General features: G+C 56.0%; 1 protein-coding gene across 5 annotated transcripts in view; it reads right to left on the bottom strand.

Moving 5' to 3' along the window:
* SLC38A10 (solute carrier family 38 member 10) overlaps positions 1 to 20481 on the bottom strand; it is a 56124-nt gene that overhangs the window by 9623 nt on the left and 26020 nt on the right. For all 5 annotated transcript variants that reach the window (XM_075904071.1, XM_075904069.1, XM_075904070.1 and 2 more), the window contains exons 10-12: positions 19982 to 20088; positions 9020 to 9176; positions 217 to 390 (exon numbers count right to left, since the gene is read on the bottom strand). In XM_075904071.1, coding sequence (XP_075760186.1) covers positions 217 to 390; positions 9020 to 9176; positions 19982 to 20088 — 438 coding nt within the window. The remainder of the gene's footprint in view (positions 1 to 216; positions 391 to 9019; positions 9177 to 19981; positions 20089 to 20481) is intronic.

The raw sequence follows: 20481 nt of genomic DNA, 5'->3' as shown, positions 1-20481 counted from the left end.
CCGCCAGCGAGCGGCCCCTGCTGCCTAGCCAGGGACCAGCAAAGCTAGCGAGCCGCAGAAGCAGTCTTGCTGGGCCAGGGAGGGAGGGAACCAGCCGGGACGGGGATGGATCATGCCAGTTCTCTGCAAGAACACTGCCCACCACCCCTTCTGAGGCTGGCACGCCACCTCTCCGGGCTCCAACGCCCTCGCCCCCTCCCCAGCCCACAGAGATACCCTGGTCGGGCCGGTCGAGCTGCACTTCCTCCTGCTGCTGCTTTTCCTTTGGTTCGTCTCTCTTGGGCACGTCCATGGGCACCTTGATCTGCGGCTGCTCCAGCTCCTCCTTGGCATTCGGCAGCTTGGGCTTGTCGCGGCCGTCCCCTGCCTCCTCGGCAGCAGGCTCCTGCACTGTAAGCACAGCACCGGTAACCTGGCGGCACAGCCAATCCATGCCAGGCAGCGGGGCAATTCCCGTATCAATTTGGCGCGCCTTAGCCATTGGGAGGGCTTCGTTCCCTTTGCTAGCCACCGCCCTTACGCGCCCCGGCAACACAGCCAGCGCCACGCTGCAGGCCCAGCCCCGCCTGTCGCCCAGCTTTGCCACCAGGTGGCAGCCTTGCTCTTGCGCGCGCTTCCCTGAGCGGCGCCCCAATTCCAGACCCTGTGCTACTCTGCACCTCTCGGGGTCCCGCGCCTGCAGCGCACTCGCTCGCTGGGGGTCCCTGCCCGCTGCCAGGCTGCACTCTAGACAGGGAAACCGGTTCCTAAGGTTCCTTCTTTGCAAGGCCGGCGGCTGCAGCTGGCAAGGGTGATGTTAAGGGACCGAGGGGGACTACGTGACCACAGATCAGGCACCGAATTTTAACCGGGAGGGTGATTAAGCCCTGGAACAAACTTCCAAGCAAAGTGGCCCCTCCATTCTTGATGCCTTGGCGGGAAAGCTGCCTGCCCTTCCGAAAGCAAGTTGTTGGGACCCACGGCGAGGTTACCGAGTGGAATTCTCTGGCCTGCGTCGTGCTGTCAGGCCAGATGTTCAAAAGGTCCCCTGCGGGCTCCATCTACGAATTGGGAATGTAGGTGCCGCCCAGCAGCGGCCCCCGCTACGGAAAGGCTTGAGAACTCGGGCCAGAGGCAAACCTGAGGGGTTTTTCAGCTTCTGGGAGATGAAATCACACAGAGCACTTTCCGGCCAATGAACTCTGAAATTGTTATGTTCTCTATCACGAAAACACCCTTCTCCACCCCTCCCTCCCCTTGCCTTTGGGGGATTCATTCTGCAAACATCTTGCCACGCTCCCCGCCCCCTCCCCGGGGCAGCCGTCTGTTACCGGATGAACTCATGGGAAAGAGCCTGCCACCATTTCAGCTGTGCGGGGCTGACGCAAGAGGTGAAGGAGACGGAGCACTGCAAGATCCAGGCCCGGCTGGAGACTGGGGATCTTTGCCCTAGCGCCCTGCCCCACGTTGAGAAACTAGGTCAAGTCTGGGTGGCTTTCAAGGTTGCTTTGGTTAAGTAAATATCAGAGGGAGAAAAGCAAGGGGGGGGGGGGGCAGGCTTGCTAACGCGCCCCTTCCCGGGAAGCTGTCGGGCCCTGTCACTGCCGGGTGAAGCCCTGATTGGCAGGAGAGTTTCTCTCCCAGTGGCTACAGAACGGGGGATCTGGCATTTCTGAGCTCCCTCTGGGAGGGTGGCAGTTCCCATGGGGAGAGGCCGGGCCCCGGGAAGACAGCGCTCTGCCCAGCCAAGTTCTAGCCTCACAATCCACAGGTGCCTCGGTCTGCCCAGCAAAGCTGCGGTGGAATTGTTACGGGGTCCGGGTAGCTATGCCCCCGTCCTCCTTGCAGCCACAGAGGTTTGGCTCGTCCAAGAGAAGGCTCAGAGGTCTGCGCCGACAGTGTCCTGGGGGGTGAGGTGAGGTTTCCTTCGACAGGCCCCCCCCAACATTTCCTCAGCAAAACCACAGCGTTCAGGGGAGCCAAACACACCAAGCTTCCTGTCTGATGGGGAGGAACCCGTTAAAAGAAAGCAGAGCTCCTGCCTCTCTCAGAATGACCAACCGACCGCCCGACCCTTGGCCCAGCGACCTTCCCAAACAGACCTGTGACTGTCCAGCAGGTGAAACGCCCAAAGTCTCCCCCTACCACGCAACCTCTGGCGGAGGCCTCACAGCTGTTGCGGAGGCTCCGTCGTAAATCACAAGCCAGCTGGCACGTTCCACACATTTCAAAAACCCACACAGCCAAACACAAAGGGAGAAAACCTCCACTCGGCAATAAGACCAAGTTGCCTCCAAGCCGTCATTTTCGCAGCAGGAAAGAAAATTAAGTTCATCATCTGGGCGTGAATTAATGGCCTTGCATGCGGCATGGAAACCTGTAAGGAGCTCTGTGCGGTTTGGAGAGAGCAGTTTTGCTCAGGATGTGTAATAATCACTAACTGTACAGTGGCCGCTCAGGCCCCTTTGGATACCGTTCCAGTAATGCTGGGCCTCTGAATGTTTTATGAGCGGCGCTGGACTTTACAGGCAGAGGCCGAGAAGCTATAAAAGCTTCTTGGCTTACAACAACAACATCTCCGTGGCAGACGGCAAGAGGGCTGTCTTTGCTGTTCCCTGGCCCTTCCAGAACCACCCCAGAACACAATGCCCCCTAGCTACTGTCCCTGCTGGACAAATACGTGGGTTGGGTGGGGGGGAGAGGCACCCAAGACCTCCTGAAACGGAGTTTCTCTCTCTCTGAAGTGTTCTGCCAACAATGTCTCCAGGCTGCAATGAAACGGCATGATTAGCCACCTCAGCGCTTCTCTCCCGCCCAGCTTCTGCTTGGGGTTCCAGCAACGGCACCAGAGAGACAGAACCAATTACTCCTCACGCGCTTTGCGTCTCGCTCTTCCCCACCATGTGAACGAGCCCGCGTCTCTGGAGGGAGAGGAGACCGCTTGGCCGCCGCCTGAGGGAAGGGGGCCAGATGTGGCGAGGCACAGCAGCCAGCGGATGGGGCAGCAGGAAGGCTCTGTCGCATTGAGCAAGACAAGACATTTTTTGGCCATGGTGTCATTCCCAGGGCCGGGCTATTTTAAGTCCTTGACTTACGTTCCTGTGTCACGAGGCGCCGTCTCCCCGGCTCTGACCGCAAGAGGGCGCAGCCAGCTGCAAAGCCCTGGGTTTTCAATGCTCCCTTCCACAGTCCGCTTTTTGAAGGGATCAAGCCTGGTCCTCAGGTGGCGCGAGGCCCTGCTCTGGAGACGGGGGCGAAGCCTTTGGGACCCCTCCCAACCCCACATTTTGAAGCTATTTGCACAAGTTTGACCCCCCCCTCCCTCCGGCCACTCCTGCTGCTCCCCCGGCCCTCCCTAGGCAAGAAAAGGAGACTGGGCAGGGATGGGCCTGGCCTATCAGCAGAACACGCAGCCACGGGGGGCGCCCCGCGATTTGGGACAGTTTGGGGCCCCAATGTCATGGGGCCCTATGTAGCTGCGTGCGGCCTATGGGCTCCGGCCACCCCCCTCCCCCATCCCCTAGCCACTCCCGCCCTGGGTCAGCCCCTGTCCAGCCACCTCCCGCTCCCGCCCCCCGTCAAGTGCCCAGCCCCTGCTCACCAGGCAGCGGCAGAGCGGCCCTCGCGGGGGCAGCCGCGCAGTGGGTGGCTGGGGAGACGCGGCGCTTTACCTTTAGAAGTGCCACTCCTCTCCAGCCAGCTGCACGGCCGCCCGCTGCTCCTCCAGCCCCTGCCTCCCTCCCGGCCCTGCTCCTGCCTTGCCAGCTCTCCCAGACCACTGCAGGACGCGGCCTCCGGTCTGGGGAGCTGGCAACCCCTTTCCCCCATAGCTTCGGTGGCCATTCCCGGGCGGGGAGGAGTGGGCTCGCGCCGGTGCCGGGCTGCGTGGGGCAGGGACGGCCCTGATTAAGAAAGAAGTAGCTGGCACATTTAGGCATCTTGCTGAAATGCAGATTAACGGGGCGGGCGGAGGTAAGAACAAAGTAGGCTCCGCCTCAGCAAGATCTCAACGACTTGACTGGCCTGGAAGCCTGACCAGCTGTGCCAGCAGGGGGTTCCTTGGGCAGGGATCCTCCAGCCCGCTGGAGCGCCAACAGCGCAGATAACAAGTCTCCAGGCGCCTGGGGAAAGAATCTGTCCACGGACAGGGCTGCGGGGCATCAGTGCTGAGCGTTTACTCGCTCTGATCCAAAGCGGCTCCGTCTTCACGGAGACCGGCAGACGGCGCCACGAGGGAGCAGGGCAATGGCTGAATGGTCCCGAACACTGAGCCACGGTCTCAGGCTTGAGTTTCAGAGGCGCCGGGGGCTCAGAAGCACCTTCTGAAGCCAACAGACGCTACGGGCTCTACTCAGAGTCTAGCTCACGGCCCAGCCCCGATCCGGGCAGGGGGACAGGCCCCGCTATCTCCAAAACCAAGGCGACCAAGTAATTATCCATTAAAAATAAGCGAGAGCGAGCGAGCACACCGCCCCTCCCCCGAGCCCCACACCGGTGACAGATTTCACAAGGTTATCGAATGGCATCGGTGAAATTAGCTCACAGTCGTCTCCTGACGCCCCAGCCGTAAAAACAAACCAAAATTACACCGGGGTGCGAGTTCCTTTTCTGTGTCACAGGCGCTATTGAGAGCGCGGCAGCAGAGCCAAGCTGCTCCTGCCGCCGTCAGGACACAAGGAGGGCTGCACGACGCACCCCGACGGGGGCTGTGCCAAGCATGTCTGGCAGGGAGAGGCGCGGGACCCGGGCAGGTGTCTTCTGGGGAGCGCAGGTGCGGGTTCGAGTGGGCAAGGTGGCCATGAACATCGGGGTGGAGAAAGGGACCGAGGAAGAGCTATTTACTCACAACACAAGAGCAAGGGGCCACCCCCCGGAATTCCTAGGCAGAAGGTTTAAATCAGACCACAGGAAGTGGGTTTTCCACACAACGCACAGCCGACCCGTGGAACCCCAGACTCCATGGCTGGGAGGGGCTGGCCAGCAGCTGCAGGGGTGGGGCGGGTGCCCACAGCAGAGGTCCAGCTCCCCCATGCTCACCAGCAGCAGTGGGGAGGAGCAGAGCAAGGCGGCCCCAGCTGCTTTGCTGTCCTGCCATGCTGCTCTGGGTGGAGACAGGCCTGCCCCACGCTCTCCGGTGAGAGCAGAGCAACGTGGCTGGGGAGCAAGGCAAGCTGGGGCCGCATTGCTCCACTTCCCCCTGCTGCTGCCGTGGCGTGGGTGGGGCTGCAGAGGGATCACATGGCCAGTGGCCCTCTGGGTCCAGTCACCTCTGTGTGGGCTGCTCGCCAGAGGACGCTGTGGAGGCCAGGGCTGTAGAACAGGGTTCAAAAAAAGAGCTAGATGCGTTCAAGGAGGATAGGTCCACCCACGGCTCCTAGCCAGGCTGGGCAGGGGTGTATGTCAGAGGCTGGGAATGGGCGACAGAGGAGGGATCACTTGACGGTTCCCAGTTCTGATCATTCCCTCTGGGGCAGCTGGCGCCGGTCACAGTCAGGAGACAGGACACTGGGCTGGGTGGTCTGGCCCAGTCTGGCTGTTGTCGGGGACCCTGTATGAAATATGAAAAGGCCGCGGTTGGCTGGCACAGGATGAGCCTGCCTGGATACCCGATCCCTACGCTCCTGGGGGCAAGGGAAAGAATCCAGCTCGGTGCACAATGCGCTCGGTTCCAGCCACGTCCTGTTAAACGTGAAACAGCAGAATCCACGGGGGTGCAGCAAGTGAAATCCGGGCTCAGACCCTCCTGGCTACAGCCAGCCGAAGCGCGGCCGGCGCCAGGGGCTGAGGGGCCAGGCTGCTGTCACACAAAGGGCACGAATCAGACCTCCGTTACCAGATATTGCACAATGAAAAAATAATCAAACGAAGCAGCAACACTCAAGTAAGGAGCTGAAAAATATTACAAAATCTTAATCCTCCCCAGGAGACCCTGGGGGGTGCTTGCAAATACGGAGAGAAATTGCCTAATTAGCTTTTTTTTTTTTTAAACGGATAATTGCCTTCGTGGGCTTTCCAGGCAGCTTAGCAACCTTTTAACACGCGTACGCACTGTATGTAATAGCAGAACATTTCTGAAAGGGGTTTTATACCTTCCCAAAGAGCCGCTGACAGTAAACCTCACGCAATACAGGCAGGGACCGTAATGGGCACTTGGGTGTCATTAGTGAACACACGATTCAGAGTTCACTGGTCAATACGTGTTCACATAAAAGGGCAATGCTCTAATATTCATAATCCCAGGGCCCACAGGGCAGGGGCTTAATGAAAGTCTGTACAGTTCTGGTCTCCGCAACATCAAAGAGACCAATAAAACAACTCTCACGCGCTGACAGGCGAGAGTCAGGCGGAGAACGCAGAACGGTAAACGGGGTTTGCCTCCACCAGGCAACCCATCAATTCAAGGGGGTGGGTGGGAGAAAAGCCCCAAGAACATGCTCAAAACAAAGGGCGTGCTGCCTGGAGAGAAGCCATGTGGTTCTGGTAAGGGCTCGTGCAAGAAATAAGAACCAGATGTGGCCAATGCAGGGAGCCCAGGTGACAGCAGGGCAGCCCCCAGCCCTGCACAGATTTCCAATGACAGGATGCAGCTGCTCTGGGAGGCTTCAGGGCTGCAGACTAGCCCCTTCCCATAACAAGCCCGGGCAGGACCAAAGGGAGGGGGAGGAAGGTGTTGATTAAAGCAGGGTAATTAATCGCCAGCCAAGGCTGCGTCACATGGAGAACACAGAGCCCAGGGATCAGAAGGCAGGATGGGCTGCGCCGCGTGGCCAGCACAGGCGATTCTGGGATGAGAGCGCCTTGGTTCCCAAGGAACGCAGCGTGCAGCTTGCTTCCCAGGGCTGATGGCCGGTCTAGTTCATCGCTCTCTTTCCTCTCCAGAGTCTGCTGCACGTCATGTCCGCCGCCCACAGGGCCAGGCTGCAAAGCGAGTGCCGAAAAGCACCCACTCAGCTTCCCAGAGACGGCCTTCTCCTGGCTCCCCCGGGCTGGGGCGAAGCAAACTGGAATCTGGCCCGGCCCGGCTGCAGGGCTAATTCCCAGGGCAATTTCACATCTACAAGTGTCAGCCTCCGAGGTAGGGTCATTTAATCCACCATCAAGGCGGCCAGTGAGCTGGGCTAGTGTGTGGAGAGGAAATCCAGGATTCACGAGATTATGGCCGAACACACCCTGCTCTTCTTCCTGGCTAAGGCAGGGCTAGAACGGCGGGGCGACTGACAAGCTCCCACAGATTCATTTTCCCTGTGGCGAAACGTCCGCAAGATCCTTATGCCCCAGAAAAAGGGGCTTTTGTGCAAAGGAAACATCCACAATGCTTGGTTTTGCGCAAAAACCCCAGCGCAAAAATGGATCGGCAGAACATATGCAAATGAGATTGTGACTCATGCAAATGAGTCCCTCATTAGCATATTTTTTGCTGAGAAAACTCGTAGACGTAGCCCGCGGGGGGGGGGGGGGGAGGAAAGAGCGCACCGGGCTCCACGCACTGCCCCGCCCTGAGCACTAGCTCCGCCCTTCCATTGGCTGGGAACCTGCTCCTGGTGGCTTCTAGGGCGCAGCAAGGTCTGCGGTGCCAGCGGAGGCAGGATGCTGCCTTAGCCCCCCCGCCGCCCGGGAGCCGCTCGAAGTAACCCCCTCCTGCCCCCGCCCTGACTCCCTCAAAGCCAGAGCCCCCTCCTACGCCCCAAAGCTCCTCCTCAGCCCCACCCCGGAGCCCACGCTCCAGTCACATTAAGTTGGGTCCCAGGCATCAAAAACGTTCTTCAACTGGATCACGAGAAAACAGTCTGAGAACTGCCGGGCGAGTGACGGTGTGCCGCGGAGGAGCCGTCAGCCTGACGGTGTGACACCGGAGCAGCGGGAGGGAATGTTATCACAACCAGCACCAGGGTCTTAGAGGCACTCAAAGCCAGGGGCAGGGAACCTTTCGTGGGTCGGGGGCCACTGATCCACAGGAAAATCAGGCAGGGTCGCATACAAGAAAAACCCACCAACCCTCACTAGCCTGGTGCCTGACGAAGGAGGAAGACGACGCTCCCCACATTCCCCTCGACACCAGAGCCTACGAGGGCCCAGCCTAGTAGATTTTGTGTCCGAGCCCCGCAGTGGGGGGCTGGAGCGCCAGTGCGGGCTCTACAGTGCTGGAGGAGGCCCTGAGCCTTGGGGACCAGATCCAGGCAAGCTGGGGGCCACATCCGGTTCCCGGGCCTTCAGTTCCCCACCCCTGCCCAAAGCTGTTCACCAGGAACAGGGCCAGCGACCAGAAGGGAGTATAATCCCCAGCAGAAAAGCCGGATTTTTATTTCTTTTTCGCTTCCATTCTCAGTATCCACAACATTTCAAAGCCCCGAAGATCAGAAAACCCCAAGCAAAACCAAACAGGCCTCAAGCCCCCCAGAACACAGCCACCGAGGGGTGGGGGGGGGGGGTGTCACTCCACACCTGCTAGCGATGGCCTTGCAAAGCAGGCCCGCAGCTGTGGAAGCGAGGTCAGGCCATAATTCTATCAACAGCCCCAGTAAACAAATAATAAATAACACATACCAGCAAACAAAGCTGAAGCATAATCACAGGCTTGGGCAGGGCTCAAACTGGCTCCAAATTTATATCTTCGCCACCAAAAACAAGCCGGCGCCCATAAATTTACATACCTTTGAGCGCAATGAATGGCCTGTTATTGAAACCTTGTACAATGCGCTGGCAGCAATGGTGAAAGCAGCCCTGTTCTGGCTCCTTGGGCCCTGTGTACAGGTGGCCAGTACAGTGCTATCTCTAGTCTCCTGCGCACAGAGCCCCTTTTATTGCGGCCTTGTGTAGTTCCAGAGTCCTGTCACTAGGGGAGGGTCGCGGGCCGCCCCCCGCGCGACAGAACAAAACACAGAAGCCACACCGCTGGCAGGGGCCCAAGCGGCGTTTTGGGAAGCGATAACTGCGCCCTTTCTTGGAAACCTCCTCAGGAGGCCGTGGAGATGAAGGGGCTGGAAAAGGCATCCAGCCACACAACAAAAGGGGCTTTGAAGGGCAGACGCAGAACACGTACCTGGTATTTTGACAGAATCTGGGTCAATTCCATTCTTGGCTTCTTTCAGCGGGTCGGTCAGTTCCACGGCTGCCGTTTTCCCGGGCGTGTCCTCCGTCACCGAGAGGGTGGTGTAGGTACTGATCACGAGGACCCCCAGGCCGATGCCCAAGATGATCTGCACAACACGCACAATGGAGGCCAAGTCACTGTTCGGAACCGCATCCTTCCCGCACGCTGTCCCTCCAGAGCGCGTCAGAGCACCGGGCGGCGACCGAACTAACCGAGCGGTAGGAAGGGAGCAACGCGGCAGGAGGCAAATAAGCAAGGAAGGGAGTTTCCAGCGGGGCACAAAGGCCATTTCAGAGGCTGTGGAGAAGAGGGCCCTGGCGCAGGAGTGTTCAGATTGTGGCTAGAACGAGGGCCGAGGAGCGGAGGGAGGCCAGAGAACGTCCGGACAGGATTTTAAAAAGAAGGCTCATTTTGACTGCGCATGGCGACTGTTACGTTCCAATTCCATTGGCTCAGTAACCAGGGCCGTCAGGCCAAGCCTGGCTTAAGCATTTACAAGCTACAGAAATCTTTCCAACCAACTCTTCTTGTTTTCCTCAGAAAAACACGGATTTCCAGCACCCCTCTCCCTACACAGCCTGAACACTGCAGCCTGGTAAAAGTGGCCGAAAACCTGACCAGTCTGCCTCCAGCAATGCACAACCAGGAAACCAGGTGGTGTGTGTGAACTGTGGATGCACTCCCCGGCAAGGGGAGAGCCGCGTGTATCGTGTGAATTGGGGATGCCGCGTGTCTTGCTTTCCAAAGGGAAAGCGAACAACATGGAAAGACGTCTGTGCTAGGCAGGCGATACCATTCGCCACGGCAGAGCTTACATCCCCATGGGCCAGTATTGGAGATAAGAATCTCTCCGCGCCTTTGCTTGGGATACTTTGGAAGGGGGGAGAAAGCACAGATGGTACCCAAAAAACAACAGATAAATACACACAGGCCTGGGGAATCTTCGGCTTCCATGGGCACTGAGCTGCTAAGAGACCGGCAGCTGCCCTGCATGGAAAAGGTACCAGATGAAAGACCCAAGTGGGTGGTCCGTTGGCCGACAAACAGACAGTTAAGGAGGAGATTTAATTACACGCCAGCGTATTATTTTTACCTATTTAATTACAGTAACTGTCACTGCACCCGCTTCTCCTGGAACTGGGCCTGCAGCTCAACGCCCCCACTGTGTTCAGAACCACTGGGAGAGGGGACAGAGCCTGGAAAAGGCTGCGCCAGAGCCACTGGCCAGCAATTACAGGGAACTGGACCCCACAACAGAGACCTGTTTGGCCCCACGGGGGACATGAAAGCTAGGGGAGTAATAGGATGAAGTTTAATAAGGACAAATGCAAAGTGCTCCACTTAGGAGGAACAATCCGTTCACACACAGAATGGGAAGTGACTGTCTAGGAAGGAGTCCTGCAGAAAGGGATCTAGGGCCCACAGTGACCACAAGCTAAATGAGTCAGCAGTGTGATGCTGTTGCAAAAAAAAGAGCAGTGTAGATGTACCCTCAGAAAAGAAGCAAGTTTCTTCTGCAGGTCAAAACACTGTCTTCAGCTATTTACAAAGCATGCCTAGCATCGTCTGCAGGAGAGGAGCAGCGCTTTCTGTTTTGCACATAATTAGAATAGAGAAGAATAGAATAGAACAGAACACTAAACAGGAAGGAACCTCGAGAGGTCATCGAGTCCAGTCCCCTGCCCTCATGGCAGGACCCGGTACCACCTGATCATCCCTGACAGGTGTCTGTCTAATCTGCTCTTAAATATCTCCAGAGATGGAGATTCTACAATCTCCCTAAGCAATTTATTCCAGGGCTTAGCCACCCTGATAGGTAGGAAGTTTCTCCTAGGGTACGTCTACACTACATGCCTCTGTCGTGATTTAAATGATCGCGGCTTCATTTACATTTACATGGCTGCCGCGCTGAGCCGACAAACAGCTGAACAGCTGATTCTCGGCTCGCCGCTAGTCTGGACGTTCCCCCTGTCGACAACAAAGCCCTCTGTCGGCAGCCCCGGTAAACCTCATTCCACGAGGAATAACGGGGCTGCCGACAGAGGGCTTTGATGTCGACAGGGGGAACGTACAGACTAGTGGCGAGCCGACAAACAGCTGATCAGCTGTTTGTCGGCTCAGCGCGGCAGCCATGTAAATGTAAATGAAGCCGCGATCATTTAAATCGCGGCTTCATTTATCTTTGCCTACAACCCTAATCTACATGCCTCTGCCGACAAAGACATGTAGTGTAGACACAGCCCTAATGTCCTACTCTCCGAGGCCAAGGAGAAAATTTTTTCTCCCTCCTCCTTGTAACACCCCTTTAGATACTTGAAAACCACCATCATGTCCCCTCTCAGTCTCCTTTCCAAACTAAACAAGCCCAGTTCTTTCAGTCTTCCCTCCTAGCTCATGTTCTCTAGACCTTTCATCATTCTTGTTCTTCTTCTCTGGACCTTTTCCAATTTCTCCACATCTTTCCTGAGGTGTGGCGCTCAGAACTGGACACAATACTCCAACTGATGCTTAATCAGCGCAGAGTAGAGCAGAAGAATGACTTCTCGTGTCTTGCTCACCACACTTCTGTGAATCCCTCCCAGAATCATGTTTGCTTTTTTTTGCAACAGCATCACACTGTTGACTTGTATTTCGCTTGTGGTCCACTATGACCCCTAGATCTCCTTCTGCAGGTCTCCTCCCTAGAGAGTCGCTTCCCATTCTGTGCGTGTGACACGGATTGTTCCTTCCTAAGCGGAGCACTTTGCATTTGTCCTTATTGAATTGCAGCCAACTTACCTCAGGCCATTTCTCCAGTTTGTCCAGTTCATTTTGAATTATAATCCCATCCTCCAAAGCACTTGCAACCCCTCCCAACTTGGTGTCATCCACCAACTTAAGACAGAATCATAGAACCATAGAGCTGGAAGAGACCTCAGAAGGTCAAGTCCAGCCCCCTGCTCTAGGCAGGACCAATCCCAACTAAATCAACCCAGCCAGGGCTTTGTCAAGCCGAGACTTAAACACCTCTAGGGATGGAGACTCCACTACTCCCCAGGTAACCCAGCCCAGCGCTTCACCACTCTCCTAGTGAAACAGTTTTTCCTAATATCCAACCTGGGCCGCTCCCACCGCAACTTGAGAATATGCAGACTCTCTGGGCCATTAGTGAAATTGCTGATGAAGATATTGAACAGAACTGGATCCCTGCAGACCTCACTTGCCGCCTTCCATCTTGACTGTGAACCCCTGAGAACTACTCCCTGGTATCCAACCAGTTCCGCCCGCTGGATGTGTGGGCGCAGAAGGAGCAGGACACCCTGCCCTGCGGCGTACAAACACAGAGCCAGCAGGCTTTGCCATTTCCACCATTGCCCTCTGTTTTCAGGTTGGCTGGTTCCCCCCGAAGTGCCTGCACGTGCTGCATTGGGGCTGGGGCTCCAGAACCACAAGAGGGGAAAAGGAGCGTTTCTGGGAAAGGGCGCCCACGGCCCCCGCACAGTAGCGATGGTAAATATCGGTTAACTGAACAGTCGTGAATGCCTAGCGGTTAGTCAACTGTTCAACAGTCCGCGGGGGGGGGACTGGCAGCCGGTACGCTTCGGCCCCACTCCTGGGGAGCCCCCTGCTCCTGTATCAGAGGCAGCAGCGCAGGGTGCCAGGTGCTGCGCTGTTCTGCGAAGGAAGTCAGTTTAAAAACCAGCTCCCCTCGCGGACTGGCTGCATGTCACCACACACTGATGCCTCTGATACAGAGGCAGCCACACCGGGGGGGGGGGGGGGGGGGGAAGAGCAGCCACACCGGGGGGGGGGAGGAGGGATCTGAGCTCCCAGCATGAGCCAGAACTGAGCCAGGCTGCATGCCCACCTGCCTCCTAATACACCTCAAATGCAGAATCACAGTGGGGGTAGGTCCCGGACCCGGCACAAGCCAGGAGTGAGCCAGGCTGCTGGCCAGCCTGTTAAAACATTTAAGTGGCCGGGGGGGAGGGGATGCATGTAGTCTATAGCATTAACCTACAGGCTTTTGCTTATCGGTTAATTGGTTAATCGACTGCACGGTTAGATCCTTAGCGCACAGGCCTGAGAGCTCTCTGGGGAAACAGCGGAGAATTTGAACAGCAAATGGCAGCTGGGTTTGTTTCAAAGAAAATTCAGTTCTTACTGGGCATTGGGAGGCACCTCTCAGCCCTGATTCAACGCCCGGGGCCTCGCATCCCTCCCGCTCGGATGCTCCGAGCCACGCTGCCTCTCAGGGCTTTCAGAGTCCGTCTGGGCTCTCCAGGAGCCAACCGCTCTCTGCCTGGAGCCAGGCGGAGAGTGGGGAGGGGGCTGGGCAAAGCTTCCCATCACTGCCTTGCCAGCGCCTGCAACCCTGACCACTCCAGACAGCTGTGGAGGTGCCAGGGACAGGACAGGAGCGCGGGTCCACCACGTGGTACAACTGCAGAACAAAGCTCATTGGTCACAGGCTGAACAGCCGAGCGGCAGGCAGCAGGGACCAGCTGAGGTCTCTGTCCGGTGAATTCGTTGTTGCCTGAAAAGGGCTGGCAGGGCATTAAAGCACTTCTTAAGAGCTCCCGTGGAGTCTCTCGTTAATTATCCCCCTCCAGAGGGGCTTGTTTTATAGTTCCCAGAATAAAACATTGTTCCAAGCAACATCACTCAAAGGGTTAAATTTTAAAACACCCTCATTTGCAGGTGACTACCCAGGAAGGTAATGGATCTGACCCAGCATCTGCAGGCAGCCAGTCAAACGGCAGAAATGACCTTGCTGGAACGCGAGTGAGGAGGAAAAGACATTTATCTCCCTAGCTGGGCTTCCCGTAATGCCAACGGGGTAATTAGAAGATCGTAGCAAGAACACGGCAATAAGGAACTTCGTCTGCTCCTGCATCACTGCAGGCAGGGGCCTGCCAGAGACGACAATGAAGAGAAGAGACTCAAATAGCTGTCTCCATGTCACATGACACCAAAGCCCAAATACACCCCCGAAAAAATCGCTTCCTGCTGGCCTCAGCCAGGCTCTGGGAGCTCGACTCCCCTTCCCATCCCCGAGGGAGCCTTCTCCCAGAGGGGGGCACCTCTGGTTAGCCGCCCTCTGCAGCGTCCCTTTGTGCAGGCGGACGGACAAAGGGTCAACACTGGTGAACGAGGGACCCTCGACCCTCACCTGCCGCTGAACAGCCGCCAGCAGTGGCGCAGCGGAGTGCTATGGAGGGGGCGCACCAGGAAACCTCACAAGCGGCAGGCCTAGCCAGGGCCGCAGAAACCCGCGTCTGGCCACTAAGGCAGAGTCAAAAGGCCTCACTTCCCCCAGGAGCAGTCTAGCCGTGGGGGGCTTGGCCGTGAAGAAGGGAATGTGCTTTGCCCTGCCGATGTTGCTTAGTGCTCTGAGCTCCCCCTATGCCCAGAAGCTGAAGTATCCTCAGGTGCCTCCTGCAGACATGGCAGGGATCTAGGAAGCACGTGGCCTGGGAGAAGGACTGCAGCGTATTTTCTAAACCCTTTTGTTTTGGACCCTGAGCAGTGTTAGGAAACACCGAGAGCAGGGCTGTACATATCGTTCAAGACCGTTAACTGGATAAGCGATTAAATGGGACCGTTTAGCCCGTCCCCCGTGGGAGTGCCAGCGCAGAGCCGCCAGGGCGGGTGTCTCACAGGGCTGTAGGCAGGCATGGCATGGACACCGCGCTGTGACCAGGGTCCCGCCTGCTCCTGCATGCGGGGAAGTGGGCCGGGGTCAGGGCTGACCTGTCCAAGTTCCCACTACCCGGCCCATCTGGTTAACCAGATACCTATCCAGTAAGCTTAATGCTTACTGGGTAACTAGTTACCTGTTTACATCCCTGATAGGGATGGAACATCCTGTTAATTAGTTAGCCGGTTAAGCGTTAAGTTTAACTGGTTAACAGATTAAATTGGGCTGGAGCTGCTCCTCACACAGGACTGCCAGCTCCCATGCCGCTTCCAGGGCCACACAGCTCTGCTCACCCGCTAACATCCCTAATCCCTCACCAAGAGGGGAGGCGGTTAACTGCAAGCAGACTATCTAGAGAACATGCGCTAGGAGGGAAGACTGAAAGAACTGGGCTTGTTTAGTTTGGAAAAGAGATGCTCCAGGAGGCACTGGCTGCTCCCGGGGGAGTCGTGGGAGATCTCTGGGACACTACAGCGTCAGGGAAGGGACACTCACTCCAGGAGTACCGGGGCAGGAAAGAGAACCCAGACCACCATGCTGCCACTGCCACATGCTCTAACCACTAACCCATGCTCTCCCTAAGTGATCCCTCTTAGTAACTATTAGGGTGCGTCTGCAAGGCACCCTAAACTCGAAATAAGATACGCAATTTGTGCTACGTACATTGTGTATCCTGTTTCGATTGTATTTTGAAGTAACGTGCTATTTAGAGACATCCCTTAGCCCTCGTGGAACTAGGATTACAGGGACAGCGTGCCTGTTATTTCAAAATAACGGGCACGTTTATCCCAAAATAGCCCCGTTGTCTGAACGTATCCTTACACAGCCAAGGAAATATCGGACACTAGCCTCAAAACCTGCCTCGGTCTCTTAGGGCACGTCTATACAACGGGGCGAAAGCAGAAATAAGCTACACAACTTGAATGACGTCAAGTGCGTAGCTGAAGTCGAAATAGCTTATTTCGGCTTTTGGCGCTGTCTACGCAGCAGGAAGTCCGAGAAAGAGCACTCTTCCTCCAACCTCCCTTACTCCTCGTACAATGAGGGTGCACGGCGCATGCATCACGTGCTCGCTTCCCGGGGCGCAGGAATGGCTCGAGCCGGCCCTGGTCATACTGGAAGGGCATAACAAGTAGGGGTCCTGTTTTGGGACTGGTCCTGTTCAATGTCTTCATCGACGATCTAAATATTGGCATAGAGAGTACACTTATTAAATTTGCAGATGATCCCAAGCAGAGAGGGGTTGCAAGTGCTTCTCAGGGTAGGGTCATAATTCAAAATGATCTGGACAAACTGGAGAAATGGTCTGAGGTAAATAGGGTGAAGTTCAATAAGGACAAATGCAAAGTGCTCCACTTAGGAACAGTTTCACACACACGGAATCGGAAGCGACTGTCTAGGAAGGAGCCCTGCAGAAAGGGATCTAGGGGTCAGAGTGGACCACAAGCTAAATATGAGCCAACAGTGTGACACTGTTGCAAAAAAGCAAAAAAAAAAAAAAAAAACCCAACATGATTCTGGGCTGCATTAACAGGAGTATTATGAGCAAGACACGAGCAGTCATTCTTCCGCTCTACTCTGCTCTGGTTAGGCCTCCGCTGGAATCTTGTGTCCAGTTCTGGGCACCACATTTCCAAAAAGTGGAGAAATTGGAAAAGGTCCAGAGAAGAGAAACAAAAATGATGAACAATCTAGAGAACATGACTTATGTGGGAAGACTGAAAGAACTGGGCTTGTTCAGTTTAGAAAAGAGAAGTCTGAGGGGGGACACAATAGCAGTTTTCAGGTACCTAAAGGGGTGTTACAAGGAGGAAGGAGAAAAATGATTCTCCTCGGCCTCTGATGATGGGACAAGAAGCAATGGGCTTAAATTGCAGTGAGGGAGGTTTAGGTTGGACATTAGGAAAAGTTTCCCGCCTTTCAGGGTGGTTAAACACTGTTGTAAGTTGCCTGGGGAGGTTGTGGAATCTCCATCACTGGAGATATTTAAGAGCAGGTTGGACAGACACCTATGGAGCATGATATAGACGGTGCTTGGTCCTGCCGTGAGGGCCGGGGACTGGAATCGATCTCTCGGGGTCCTTTCCGGTTCTAGTGTTCTACGATTCTATCGAGAAGGCCAGACGCCTGTGCAGTCATTGAGCTGCAGAGACCAAGAACGGTACCATGCATGAGAGATGACGGGGTCTGGCCCTGGTAAAGCCAAGGAGAGCCACTTTCCAGCCCCACTACCTCAGTAGGGATGTGACCATATAACCGTGTAAACGGTTAATGGATGATCCTGGGCTTACTGGTTAAGGTTCACGGTTACTCATAGGCTGCTGCCTTGTGCTGCTGCCTCGGATAAAGACGGATGTTTTAAGCTGGCTTCCGGCAAGTACGGGCTCCCGCCTGCTGGCCCTGCTCCCTGAGAGCCAGTTGCCACCCTGCGCTGCTGCCTCTGACACAGACAGTGGGGCCGGCAGGCAGGAGCCGGTACTCGCCAGGAGCCAGCCTAAAAGCCAGCGTGGGGAGCTTGCTGCCGCTGCGGGTGTGTGTAACCACGGAGATTTTCAGTGGCTATGCAGTTCCCCACTTTTTAACATCCCTTCACCTGGGTATAAACAGGGGTCACCAGACGAGGGTGGGGAGCCTCTCTGTGCCTCATTTTCCCCATGTGATGCCTCACCCAAAAGGGCCTCTCAAACAAACTTGTGTCAACTCCGGGAAGCCAACACCTTCCTGTCAGAAGCTAACCCTTTTGTTTACAGGCCTCACCCTGACCATTAACAGCCCCTGGCCAAACCTCAGAGTTTGTCCCGAGCTCCCAGGAGGCAGTGTTACATGCCATCGCCCTGTCGCCATCCCGTGCCGAGCCAGAGAGCACCCTGCACTTTACAAGCCACACTTGATGGCGCTGACCACAACAAAGGGGAGAATTTCTCGATTCATTCACACCTCTGTGAGCCTGGCGTTAAGCTTTTCCACTTCCCCTCGTCGCCGTTACCTGATCATCTTTCCAGCCCACGGAGCCTTTTAACTAAGCCACCCCCAGAGCTTAATCCAAGCTGCAATTCCCAGACTCTGGCTCGTGGCCAGCTGTTGACTGACCGGCTGTCTGTAATAATTAACAACTCCGGGGCAGACTTAGACACCCTTTGCTGGCCAACAGAAACATCTGGGGATGCAAACGCCCTGCCCCCTCGGAAAAGAACTTCTCAACCCTTCCTCCGACTCCTCCAGGCTCGAGTGTAAACGGTGCCACCAGTTCAGTGTTCAGGCACGTGAAATTCAGTGCTACCTGACAGGGAGCTCTCCAAACGCTCGCAGGCATCCAATAGACTCTGGGCATGGTAAACAGCCCAGCCCTGGGAAAGAGAAGCGCTCTCCCTAGAAGAATCGCACCATGATTGTTTTAGGCAGATGAAGATGCCCATAAAGATGGATTTCAAATCTTTTTTTTTTTTTTTTTTTTTTAAATCAGCAGAGCTAGTAACCAGCTAGCAGCTGGACCCATGCATGCCAGGAGAGCGGCAGCAGGTTTATTGCCCGGGGTTGGGAAACAAGTCACAGTCGTAGAATCACAGGACTGGAAGGGACCTCGAGAGGTCGCAGAGTCCAGTCCTCTGCCCTCACGGCAGGACCAAGCCCCATCTAGATCATCCCCCATAGATGTCAGTCTAACCTGCTCTTCAATATCTCCAGCGATGGAGATTCCACAACCTCCCCAGGCAATTTTTTCCAGTGTTTAACCACCCTGACAGGTAGGAAGTTTTTCCTAAACCTCCCTTGCTGCAGTTTAAGCCCATTGCTTCTGAGCCCGTCCTCAGAGGCCAAAGAGAACAATTTTTCTCCCTCCTTTACCACTCTTTTAGGTCCTTGAAAGCTGCTCTCATGTCCCCTCTCAGTCTTCTCTGTTCCAAACCAAACAAGCCCAGTTCTTGCAGTGCCCCTTCTCCTGTCACTTATGGCTGCACAGGTGGAAGCAGGAGGAAAAAGCCAGTGGAGTGGGAAAGAGCAGGCATCCTGCTGGGAACTGGGCATGGGAGCATCACGGGAGACAGGAGGGGGAATCGTGCAGAAGTGGAGCGAGCAGCGGGCGGGCAGAAAACCCAGCAGCCAGGCTGGAGGCCCGGGAGCAGGCCTGCAGCTCCTTGTTTTTTTCGGCCAGGGGGAGCTCCCCGCTGGAACACTTCCGAGCACGGGTCAGAGCAAGTGTGCAGACCTGACGGGAGCAGCTCATTCGCGGGCAGGCTGGATGAATCCCAGCTGAGCCGATACTTTATTTAAGCCTCTACGCCGTGGCAGGGATTTCTGTACCATACAACCATCTGCCTTGCTGCTCCTGTGCCCAGCAGCTCAGGCCCTGCGGTGCGAGACACCCACAGCTTGGCTGAGGGCAGCTGACAGGCAGTCTGTCCAATAGCGCAGCCCATCCTGAGCCCTGGGCCACCTGCCTCAGAGGCCTCTGCTCAGCCCGAGTGAAAACCCACCATCAAAAGGGCTTTCCGTTCCCCGGAAAATTCAGGAGGGCCTTCCCTCTGGGGCATCTGCCTTGCCACAGCCGGACCAAGGCACCAGCAGACGGACAGGCGTGTCAGACAGAAAAGGAAAGCAACAGCAAAAAAAAAACCAAACCCCACTCCGCTTTCAAAGCCTCACGGGTGTTTGTAAACCCACAAGCCATTAAACAGTAAAGGCCATTATTTCTGTAGGACCCACAAAAATGTCTTCTGCCCCCTGGGGACTGTGCAGTTAAACTAACAACTCTGATTCCTGCTGACTGACAATGCTGGAGCCCCAACGGACACTTGTTAAACAGCCGAGGGTCAGCAGCAGGGTCCGCCCTGCTCCCCAGCTCAGACAGGCTGAGAGTGAAGGCTTACGAAGCTTGTATATGCTGCCTGGATTTCTCATTCTGGGGCAAACTCAGGCCCACTGGAGCGTCAGGGTTAGGGTCTGGTAAACTGGATTGGGTTTGGTAAACAACATTTCACATGGAAAGTGAATGCTTCACTGGCCCCTACAAGGATAAAAAGCCGCTGGCATTGCAATGTGACACACGGAGCAAGCACCTCCTCCGCTGTCCACATGCTCCAGAGGGATTCTGATCCGTGCAATGGACCACAACGGTTCCCACCTGAATCGGGGGAAGGGGAGGGTGCGACAGGTCTCCCCGCGGCCGTGAAACCAAGCAAGTTCCCAGGCTCTCCAGGGAGCTGGGGGAGAAGTCAATTAGCGTCAGCACTGACCTGTGAGCAAAGGACATTCTTGTGGATTTTCCTGTAAATAAGAGCTGGGCAGATAAAGCAGATGAGGCTTCCCATGGTAGCACCTGTTAGGCCCAGGACGGTCTCCACTGGCGAGAAAGAGCAAGAACAATAAAGACATGAGTGTGTGAAAAATCCTTGGAGGGAGGGGAAGGATCTGGGGAGGCTGGCAGGGCGCCACTTATGACCACAGCACCGAGCAACCCTAGAGAACGTGAGACCAGCCTCCAGCCAGCAGAGAACCAGAACTGGGGTAAAATTAGTCACTGCAATGTATGCAGCGCACAAGGACTTAGTCACCTTCTAATGACTTCGCCCAGCTGCAAGTCCCTGCTGGGCTCTCTCTCTGCAAGGGCACCTCCTCCCAGTCCCCCTCCCCGCAAGTCTCCACGTTCCTGCTCGCAGCCAGGCGAGCTAATCACCCCACCGCGGGCTCGCCTTTTCTGCAGCCGTGTGTAGGGAGCACGCAGACACAGCCAGTG

Source organism: Pelodiscus sinensis, chromosome 20, assembly GCF_049634645.1.
Source record: "Pelodiscus sinensis isolate JC-2024 chromosome 20, ASM4963464v1, whole genome shotgun sequence".
NCBI lineage: Eukaryota > Metazoa > Chordata > Testudines > Trionychidae > Pelodiscus > Pelodiscus sinensis.
Note: the sequence above shows the minus strand (reverse complement) of the source record. Positions and strands in the feature narration are given on the sequence as shown.